Below are 11,435 nucleotides of genomic sequence, written 5' to 3' on the forward strand. Positions count from 1 at the left end.
AAAAAATGGCGCACAGATCTTGTTCGTGGTGTCTCCTCCATACGTAGTAATATTATATCAATGATTTTAGTACAATCTGTGAGAGCTTTGCCTTAATATATGAATACCCTTGTGAATACCATATTCACATTATCTTTTTGATAATAATTTTTCTGTCAAACGTGCAGAAATACGTTTAAAATGTCACTGGTAATCAAAACATGTCTTCAAAAATTTTGATGTAAATAAGCTTATAAATAAGAAATTAATTAGAAATTCTAGTATTACTTTTATATAATAAATTATGGAGTTTTGGTACACAGGATATTAATGGGAAATACCTTAGTAAGTTTTTTAGCGCCTTTTACATTACATTCTAATGTCGAATCTATTTGCATCGTAACTTATAATTTTCACAGGCGCAACAAATTTAATTTCTTTACGTAATTTCATAAACATACACAGAGCAGAACACATACATTTAGTAGTAACTTGGATATTTAGAATCACAATTATTTATATTGATTAAAACGTTTTAGCCGTGTTTTAGCATATCCATGTTTATACTTATTTGTGACTTAAAAATAGGTATACATCCAACAAGTTAAGATAAATATACTAAAATGCTTACAGCCTCGTCGTGCCCATGGTCAGTACGGTGGTCCTTATGGACCTCAAAGCCCTTTTGGACAAGGGCCACAAGGCCCTTTTGGGCAGGGACCGCAAGGACCATTTGGGCCGGGACCGCAAGGGCCATTGGGGCAGGGACCGCAAGGCCCTTTTGGTCAGGGACCACAAGGTTAACTTTTATTAAAACAGCATTAGTTCAGTAATCAAGTTGATTATTATGTCTTTTTAATAATAAGAAATAACAATCCCTCTAACTACACACTTACTACTAATAATATTATAAAGAGGAAAACATTAATGTTTGTTTGTTTGATTGTAATGAATAGACTTATAAACTACTGGACCGATTTTAAACATTCTTTCATCATTCGAAAGCTACATTATCCACGAGTAATATATCATCACGCTACGACCAACAGGAGAGGAGCCATGAGGGTGAAACCGCGCGGAGCAGCTAGTTAATATTATATACATTATACATATAACATCGATGTTTATCAATCGCCTATACTTAATTTTGTTGCTTATTGAATGTTATGAATAATCTTATTTATTTTATCACAAATTTTTTTGCTCTCTGCTTAAGGTATATTTTATTTCTTGTACTATGCTATACAATTATTCTCAAGCACTTTGTATACTGCATAGGGCCGCAAGGACTGTTCGGCCCTGGATATCAGGATACCTATCCGCCCCCGGCTAATGTAAGCCCTCCGCCGTACGGTCAGCCGCCTGGAATGCCACAGGTAAATATTTTGTCAAATTTACACATACTGCATTAAGTACCTAAGTTAATATTTGGTGAGTTAAGAGTTAAGTTTTGGTGATAATTGTCTGAGTTGTCTCAATTTATTTTATCTACTTAAGTATTTGTTTTGTTATGATTACTGAAACTGATGACTAAATAGTTGTTATTTTTTGGTTAAAAAGAAGTTAAATAAAATAAAACGTTATAACCTACAGATTAAGCAAATAATAAATTATTAGATGTGATATAGGTATTAGGTATGTATACTTACTTGGAATTTATAAAACGTAATGTCACAGGTGTAATTCTGTACCTTTTTAGGGTTCCGTAGCCAAAATGGCAAAAACGGAACCCTTATAGTTTCGTCATGTCCGTCTGTCCGTCTGTCCGTCTGTCCGTCTGTCACAGCCGATTTACTCGGAAACTATAAGTACTACAGTGATGAAATTTGATGGGAATATGTGTTGTATGAACCGCTACAAAAATATGACACTAAATAGTAAAAAAAAGAATTGGGGGTGGGGCCCCCCATACATGTAACTGAGGGATGAAATTTTTTTTTTCGATGTACATACCCGTGTGGGGTATCAATGGAAAGGTCTTTTAAAATGATATAAAGTTTTCTAAAAAACATTTTTCTTAAAGTGAACGGTTTTTGAGATATCAGCTCTCAAAGTCGTAAAAAGTATGTCCCCCCCCCTCTATTTTTATAACTACGGGGTATAAAATTCTAAAAAAAATAGAGGTGATGCATGCTAATTAACTCTTTCAACGATTTTTGGTTTGATCAAAGTATCTCTTATAGTTTTTGAGATAGGTTGATTTAACTGTAATTTATTATATTTGCTGCTACGGAACCCTTTGTGCGCGAGCCCGACTCGCACTTGGCCGGTTTTTTTAAATAACAATTTATATTTCTTCATAATTATGCTTAATGCTACATATCTTCGTTTCAGGGCTTCCAAAATGTAGGATACCCGGGTCAAGGGCCTGGCTATCCCGGCTATCTCGGTCAGGGTCCTGGTTTCCCCGGACAGGGACCAGGCTTTCCCGGCCAAGGACCGGGCTACCCAGGGCAAGGGTATCCCGGTTATGGGCCTCATTATCCAGGTAATAATAACTTTAAGTAAACCATAATAAAAATAATCTATCGTTATCATAATGTTTTGTCAAATGATGATCAGTTGAAAATTCAATTCTGTTAACATACCAACAGCTACGTGTATAATATATGAACTATGAATATACTATAAACTTTTATCTATGAATTATAACCTGTGTTATAACTATGAAATATGAATGGAGGAGGAAGCTAGTTATTTATTATTATTACTAAGACTTGTCAGTTTATTTCGTTATATGAATTCCTTAAATTTACTTAAGTATGTACTGTATGTTACTGTAACACCAAAAAAATAATTAATGCTAAAATTGCCAGCCCAGTCTCCTGCCCAGGGTTTAACTGACATGGCATGCTGTGCGTCCTGCATGGCCTGCCTCACCTGCCTTCTGTGTTCGTGCTGTCAGGTATATAAAATAAAAAAGAGCGTTTGTGCCGAGCACACGTGTCAGAAGTGAAACTTCTTTGGCAAGATTCTAAGATACCAAAATCGTCGCCTTACTACATCAAATGGTATTGCCATGACGCGATCTTGAAATTTCTCAACGCGCCTAAAGAAGTTTCACTTTAAAAATGTACCTATTTATAGACATAAAAAATTGTTTTATTTCAGCCATGCTTATGAAAAGACTATCCCTTTCGCCCTTTTTAACACTTTCTTATTAGCTTAACCTGAATGTGTGTAATTTGTATGTAAGTAACCGATTCCTTTAGACTTGATTTTAACCTACTTTTAACGAAAAGATTTAATTCGCACTTTGTACACACTTTGTACACTTTTCAAGGACCATTTACAATACGATAATTTCATGAGTAGGTACCTCATTATCCTGATTAGGAACGCCAGGATTAAATAATTTCCTCATGTACAATATCCTGTATTCTTTTAAAGAAGTGAGAGAAACTATTTCATTATATCATTAGTTTATTTTATTATTGTTTCCTGTTTCAGGGTATGATGGGTGGTGGAAACAACATTGGCGATGACGGAGGGGTAGGGGGAGAGGGAGGGCCGATACCGGGAGCTACGGAGGTCGCGCCCCCTCCCACCAGCCCTCAGGAGGAACATCACGAACCATGAATCTTAATATATATAAATCTCGTGTCACAATGTTTGTCCTCAATGGACTCCTAAACCACTTAACCGATTATAATAAAATTCGCACACCATGTGCAGTTCGATCCAACTTGAGAGATAGGATAGATTTTATGAAAAAAAAAACGTAAACATGTAGGTACCACGGGCGAAGCCGGGGCGGACCGCTAGTATATTATAATACTTTTTGCTTGCCACGGCTTCGTTCCAAAGTTGTAAATGTTTTTTTTTTTTTATTGACGATAAAACATACCTACGTAACTACCGTAGTACTATTTAAGTAATTTTTGCGATGTTTATAATGTACTAGTGGTCCGCCCCGGCTTCGCCCGTGGTACCTACATATTTCGCAATAAAAGTTAGCCTATGTCCTTTCTCGGGTATCAAAATATCTCCCTACCAAATTTCATGCAAATTGGTTCAGTAGTTTAGGCGTGATTGAGTAACAGACAGACAGACAGAGTTACTTTCGCATTTATAATATTATAGTCCTTTTCAACTAGGATGATTCCTGTGACACATCGATTGTTGACACGTGTAGAGATTGCCTTTACTGAAATCGTATCAATTGTTTCCGATAATCGATAATATTTTATATGGAAATGAAATCGATTTGAATAAAGGACCAAAATCAGTTATTCCGGCATTTCGCCAACAATTAACTAAGGAATCTTAGCAAACAACAGCGACAAAAAGTGAACAATTACAATTAGTAATAATAACACAATACCACGTAAAGTATCAATATAAAAATGCAACTTGTATACAAAGCTGACGGACTCGTACAGACGATTGACGCGATTGACAAACGATCACAAGATGGGCGTCGATTATATGATTTTCCAACTCTATAATTTTTCAACGTTCGATTTCACGTACACGAATTGCGTAGGTATTATTTTTTTGTGTTATTTTATTTTATTTTTCGTTATATTAAACTAAACAATACTGTTTTTGTTTTAGTAGCTTAAGATGTTTAATTTTTATATTTTTGGTAATAATGCCGCCTTAAAATAAAAATATTATGCATTAAAATTATTTTTGCTTTTTAAACATAAAATACGTAATCGGAACACAATGAAGTCAGGAACAATGAACACAGGAATCATCCTAGCTGAAAAGGACTATAGTATGGATTGTCAATCTTATAATATAAAAATTAAAAATGAATCCCAAAATGTGTTGGTAGGTAAGCGCATAACTTGAGAACGGCTTAACCGATTTCGTTAATTCTTTTTTAGAGTTAATTGAGATTAATTGGTTCTTATGTAGAGAAAACGTGAATATGTACCACGTGCGAAGCCGGGGCGGACCGCTAGTTAATAATAATAATAGCCTTAGATCACTTAATGATCTAAGTTAATAGCAATCAAATATACCGATTGTTTGTTTTCGCCTTTCACTAGTGATGTTTCTTAAATAAGCGGTATTTTCGATAAAAAACGTAACATTTATAAATGATGTCATGTAGGTATATTTACAGTATTTTACGTGATATAGATGTTAAGGCCTATTCAAACTACAGCGGTATCCTCTACCGCCGTACGCGATTAGAGTCTCTATATAATTATACTTCGTAAGGGATTTAATCGCATGCCATCGGGATACCGCTACCCACGACGGTAGGAGATACCGCTGTGGTTTGAATAGGCCTTTATGTGAAAGAGATTTGTATGTGATATAAATGTTGATTGTTTGTGAGTGTTATGTTTGGAATTGTATTTTATTAATAAATAATATTTTTTTCTAAAACATGGTGTTTCATTTTATACTAACAGCGGGAAGTAATGTATCTTTCTCATCTTCATCATTCATCAAAATCACAGATAGTATAAAAAGAAGCCCTAAACTAAAGAAAAAAACGACGTGTGGCACTCGGGGACTGCCGCGGTAAAGCTATTGTATACATCCTTCCTCTATGAGCTATTGTATGCTATGCCTTCAAGCCACACCTCCGCCCGTCGGAGTGGGGAGCGTGAGGTTTTTTCGTTACGGAATTTCTCGATTCGGTCTCCGCGCTCAAGGCCCGCGATAGAAGCTATGCAATAGCTTTTAAAAGTTTTCATATCAGGTAATAACCTATTTTTAAATAATATGGAATTTTATACTCATGTCTCATAATATTTTTTAATGTAAGTAAAACACACATAGAACTTTTCTTTTCTCATATTATTTTTTAAATAGTTTCCATCACGTAACACGTCATGTAACATCACATCACGTCACGTCACGACACATCACGTTACGTCACGTCACGTCACATCACATCATTCACATCATGTCACGTCACGTCACGTCACGCCACTTCACATTACATCGCATCACTCACATCATGTCACGTCATGTTACATCACATCACATCACATCACGTCACGTCACGTCACATCACATCACATGTCATTTCATTTCTTTGTACTTTTCTTGTCCTTGGTTCTTTGTGTTTTAATTTAAAAAAGTTTATTAAAAGCTAAAAAACGCTAGGTACCCCGTTTTACGCGGTTTTACTTACTGACTAAAAATAACTAATCTTCAAAAACGTAACAGTAAAAAATAAAAAAGATATGATATCATTACTTACTTACTTTGCTTACTATTACACATAGTATTACTTAGATGTCTTATTTACTGTATATTTTACTGAAAAGGTTTGTTGCCGGTGCCAAGCACAAGTAAAACCACAGAATAAGACTAGTATAAACTTACGTAGTTACATGGCTTATAGTGCTCGGCACTCAAACCTATTCAGTAATTATTTCACATGTAAATAATATGTAGTAAGTACCTAATTAATAATATCAAATCTTTTTTATTTTTTACTTTTCCGTTTTCGAAGTCGGTTTTTTTTAACGTAGTTATTTTTATGTTTTGTATAAAAAATAGCTAAGTTACCATAATCATTATTTAAATTAAAAATGCTTTAATTCTATAACTATTGCTGTCCTAGTTTGGGGTCCAAATGTGACAAGTCTGTACCTAGCCCACAAATTGTTCAATAAGTAAATGATTTTTTTTAATCGAATGAATAATGCAGATTAAGCCTTAAAAGATGTGTATCCTTAGCCTAACCCCTTTAAAAAGTTTTCACACCTCTTTTCTATTCTTTCAATCCAAAAAAGAACAAAAACAGAAGAACACAAAAATTCAAATCGTAATTTTTCACAACCGCTTTTGTTCCGACACGGCAAGCCTGTCCCTCTACCATGGCCAAAATTTTCAAGTAAAATTTCAACAAAATAGTAAAAATTTACAGTTTAAAACCAAATAAATAGAAACAATATATCAACAAATAATGGCGCAAATGCTAAGGAAATCTGTTCTGCCAAAGAACATATCTTTATTAAAATGCATGAAAAGTCGATCATTTGCATCAGCCAGTAATAAAAAGAACCCTGCTATATTATGTAAGTAAAGTGATGAAGATTAACTTTTATATTATTCAACGTAGTTTAAAAATCATCGTGATCCCAGAATACATCTGTAATCCATTTATTTAGCGTTATAAAACAACAAACATTTAAAAAAGCGCATTCATTTTCATAAAGTAAATAAGTAGTAAATTAATTAAGTACTTATTTTTATAGCTGAAGAAATAAATTAACATCATTTAAATTTGATAATACCGCCTGTAAGCATTGCTAGTTATGTTCCATTCATAATCGATAGTTATCGATAAATTCGATTATTTATAATTTCTGTTTCATTCTCATATATTTTATAAAAGATCACTATAATTGTGTGATATTGATATTTAAGATTTAATCTCCCTTCAAGTTGATGTCACATTGACAACCTCTTGATTGGCTAGTTTATATGCAAGTTTTCATTCACAATTCTCAAGCATTTGCTGTAGGTAGTTGCCGCTGGTGACGTATCGTGTTATTTCGGAGAACGGTGGCCACTGCCTAAGGACATCCAGGCTATAATACTCGACTGCAGGCGGTCGTTCTTCGAATAGCACTAACCACCAGCGGATAGTTGTCGAAAGCTGAGTATTATAAGCGTGGATGTCCTTTGCAGTGGCGGCTCGCAGCGCTTCGTTTCGGCCACCGTGTAACGCGAGGATTAGGTTATGTTGTGGCGATCACATCCTACCGATACGGCACTTCAGTGATAAGAAGGATAAAGATGCCCCTAGCTGCGGCTGCCCGTGCGGACCATGTGGCCCGTGCGGGCCGTGTGGACCCTGCGGACCTTGTGGGCCATGCGGGCCCTGTGGTCCTTGCGGACCTTGCGGACCATGTCGCTGCCCATGCCCTTGTGGGCCATGTGGCCCCTGTGGCCCTTGCGGGCCATGTGGCCCTTGTGGACCATGCGGGCCTTGCGGGCCCTGCGGACCATGTGGACCCTGCGGCCCTTGTCGGTGTCCATGCCCCTGCCCGTGTGGACCGTGTGGACCTTGCGGACCGTGTGGACCTTGTGGACCGTGTGGACCGTGTGGACCATGTGGACCTTGTGGTCCATGCGGACCCTGCTGTCCATGCCCTTGTCCGAAGCCAGTGAAGAAATGCGAAGGGGGCGTGTGTCCTATGTGTGGCTCGCAGGCCATTGCAGTAACGGCATCGCCGCCACCACAACCAGCGGCACAACCAATTATGCCAACACAAGCAACCTCTAAAGCAAAGACTGAAAACATAGATGATAAGAAAATTACAAGAATCCCTTCCATTAAAGTTCATTAAACCTTGGTACATTTATTAAGCTTTTGATAACTTCATGTATCTATTTTGTTATGCCTATTAAATACCTTTAACAAATTTTCAGTCTTTATTTCTTTCTATAACGTGTTAAAGAAAAATAATATTTTTAAGGCGTACAACATACTACACTTTACAGCCGCGGCGTTATCGTTTCGGAGTATGCGATACAAGTCGTTTTCGTTGGGACAATCGAAGTTCAAGAGGTCTACACCGTATCCAAGGCTGAAGAGCAGCGCCACTACCAGCACGAAATCATCTGTCCATCATTGCCTTTCGAGCCCCAGCCTAGTGCTCGAGTCTAAGAAAATATCCGTTCCAATACGAAGCTTTAGCACTGCGAACATCACTACACATACACATTATGATTCTATGAGCAAGAACATACCTGTCTGTCACAATCAAGTAAATAGCAAATACACATCATTAAGATCATACAGCAAAGCGTGCGATGCGGGTTGTCCTTGTCCATTCCCATGTGGCCCTTGCGGTTGCAAGTGTGGCTGTTCATGCCTACCACCTCCATGTAACACACCACCGCGTTGCATACAGTATATGACTGGTTACTACTACTACCCGTACGGCACTTGGTTTTGTGGGCCTTATCACGTACAAGGTACTTGTGTCCCCGTTCCGCGTCCAGGTTGTGTGCCGTGTAAATGTTGTCCAGCTTGCATTTGCCCGGCTGGGGCTGTTTTCAATCCATCTGAAATGAACCAACCATCATCCTTTCCAAATCAGGATGTCACTGCACCTCCGATTTATGATCCTACCAAACGTCCAGGAGTATCAAAGTGGTTGCCAAATTGTTTTCCAAGAACACCAACGTTTAATCCTAAAAATCCAATTCCTCCTGTCATTTCTTCAATCGTTTGTGGTTCCTATGGTGCACAGAATGCAGCTGCGCAACCAAATGTGTCGCAGTCTGTTCAAGATGCCCAATTCCCAAGTGAATATTACCATCAATCACAAGTAAGAGCTTCTACAGTAAATAATCGAACGTTTGATCCAAAAAATAAAGTTAAGAGTCCCATTTGTCACAAAAGATATAAACATTATCATCAATGTCCGCAACTAGATAAGCCAAAAACTATTTTAACGAAAGAGGAAAGAGATCACCCACGTATTCGACCCGATTCTTTTAACTACTCTACGATTCCACAATACAAAAATCCATATCCACGTCCATACGAAGAATTGTAACATACCACACTATACAAATGAACATAGGTATGATATAGATAACATGTTCAAAAAGTCAGTGCTACTTCGCTGAGACAGCAAATTAATAATATTACTTACAATGAAATTAACCTCACCCCTTTGGTATCTGTTTAATTTACTTGCTTTAATATTTAATAAACAATCATATTTAAACTAATTTTTGTTTTATTTCAAAACCTTTAAATGAATATTCCTAAATTTCGCTAGGTATAAAACAAGAATACAGTTGAAAATCATCCTTTCAGCAAACAACGTTTTGAAGAACGAAATCAGAGGGTATTCACGAAAAGTATTACTGCTGCCAAAATCAAATGTAAAGGAGATGAAGTCGAAACCAAAAATCCAGAGTCAACGTTGTCTTCTGCGCCGAAGTATGTCCACGCCATGTTTTTCTATAAGGATGCTGGAAAGGCCCGAAATTACTGCGTCAAAAATACAAATGGCTCAACTAAATGCACCAAGAGGATGTAAAGATAATCGTGTTGCATTAAATCAATCCAGAAGTGCAACTACGATGTCAGACAGTCTTCAGAATTTAAGCAGTAGTTGCGCCTGTCCCTGTCCTTGTGGTCCCTGTGGTGGACCTTGCGGACCGTGTGGTCTTCCTCCTCCTTGCAACTGTCCTCCCAAATGCCTGCAATACATGACTGGTTATTTCTATTATCCATACGGTACTTGGTTTTGTGGCCCGTATCATGTTACTACTGGGCCGTGTGGACCTTGTGCTGGCCCTGTAACACCTGGAGGTCCATGTGGCCCAGCTGCGCCCTGCCCTGGTTCTGCATGTGGCCCACCTTGCATTGGACCTTCTCGTCCATGCGGCCCCTGCCCCCCCTGTGGCCCTTGTCCGCCGTGCGGCCCTTGTTTACCATGCTGCGTATTTAACCCGGGTAACGTGGGAAATCGTCAAGAATTTCAAAATCCTGGGCCAGTAAGTTATGGTGCAGTATCTGGACCTTTACAAAATATGCCTGGAACTTATGGGCCATATAATTATCCTCATACTTACCAGAATACTAACTATAATAATTATCCCAACGATCAGTTTCAGAATCCATTTTCACAATTAAATGCATACAGTCATATGGGTCAATACGATCCCTCTGGAACATTTTCAGCTCCTTGTGGATCTCCTTATGGTTTTAACGTTCCTATAGAACCAGTACCTGTAGAAACGCCTTTCTTCACAGCAGAGAATTATATACCTCCTCAGCCCGGCCTTTCACAATCGTACCCAAAATGTGATGTAAATCCCACGGTGCAAAAAAGTAAGGAAAGTTCGAACAAATTTTCCAATGTGTATGTGAAGCGCAAAGCTGGATTAGATGCAAGCGAAAGTTTTCCAAGAACTGTGGTGCCGAGATCAATGCCATCAACGTTGAATAAAGGGCCGGATTACCGTAAACCGACTCATCATAGCCGCACCATCCTCATGGATCTAAATGTCTGCTATTACACCACATATTTGAACGCAATGACATGTCGAGAAGGAAGAACTAATCATAAATGCCGATGCAAAGAAAAAATAAGTAAGAAGAGGAATAATTAAATTTGCTTGTAACTTACAAGCTTTAGTAGGTAGTAGGAATTTTGAAAATTAATATCACTATCATACGATAGCTTAATAAAAAGCATAATATAAACCGATATTTTCTTTTAATAATACATTTTATAATAATTTTGACCTAGCAAACGTTGTTCTTCCAGTTACTATTACGAAGGTGTACATATTGAAAATACATAGTTAGTTACACAAAATTATAACTACAAAAATAGACATATAAAATTTCATAATAATCAGTCCAGCCATTTCTGTGCAATCTTGATGTAAGTGCTGATTTACACAGGGTCAGTAACTGACTACAAATTCGAGGCAAATCAGTGCTGACCCGAAAAAAAAACCCTGTGTAAACAGATTTGAAGTCAGTACAGAGGCTTGAAGTC

General features: G+C 37.5%; 2 protein-coding genes across 4 annotated transcripts; both read left to right on the forward strand.

The window, feature by feature from the left end:
• The first annotated feature begins 212 nt into the window (after window positions 1–212).
• On the forward strand, window positions 213–3,608 carry LOC123702297 (spidroin-2-like). The gene is made up of 6 exons (XM_045650012.1): window positions 213–324; window positions 613–778; window positions 1,258–1,355; window positions 2,314–2,467; window positions 2,796–2,884; window positions 3,430–3,608. The coding sequence occupies exons 1-6, from the start codon at window positions 310–312 to the stop codon at window positions 3,556–3,558; spliced, it is 651 nt and encodes a 216-aa protein (XP_045505968.1). The 5' UTR covers window positions 213–309; the 3' UTR covers window positions 3,559–3,608.
• A 3,023-nt stretch (window positions 3,609–6,631) lies between these two features.
• On the forward strand, window positions 6,632–11,138 carry LOC123702283 (keratin-associated protein 5-2-like). Of its 3 annotated transcripts, none has more exons than XM_045649989.1 (2): window positions 6,632–6,974; window positions 9,737–11,138. In XM_045649989.1, exons 1-2 carry the CDS (start codon window positions 6,863–6,865, stop codon window positions 11,038–11,040), a joined length of 1,416 nt encoding a protein of 471 aa, XP_045505945.1. In that variant the 5' UTR covers window positions 6,632–6,862; the 3' UTR covers window positions 11,041–11,138. The 3 variants fall into 3 exon arrangements, with proteins under 3 accessions (XP_045505945.1, XP_045505946.1, XP_045505947.1); XM_045649990.1 differs by lacking the exon at window positions 9,737–11,138 and adding an exon at window positions 8,407–9,644; XM_045649991.1 differs by lacking the exon at window positions 9,737–11,138 and adding an exon at window positions 7,591–8,328.
• The last annotated feature ends 297 nt before the right edge of the window (window positions 11,139–11,435 follow it).

The sequence above is a fragment of the Colias croceus genome, chromosome 23, assembly GCF_905220415.1.
Source record: "Colias croceus chromosome 23, ilColCroc2.1".
Lineage (NCBI taxonomy): Eukaryota > Metazoa > Arthropoda > Insecta > Lepidoptera > Pieridae > Colias > Colias croceus.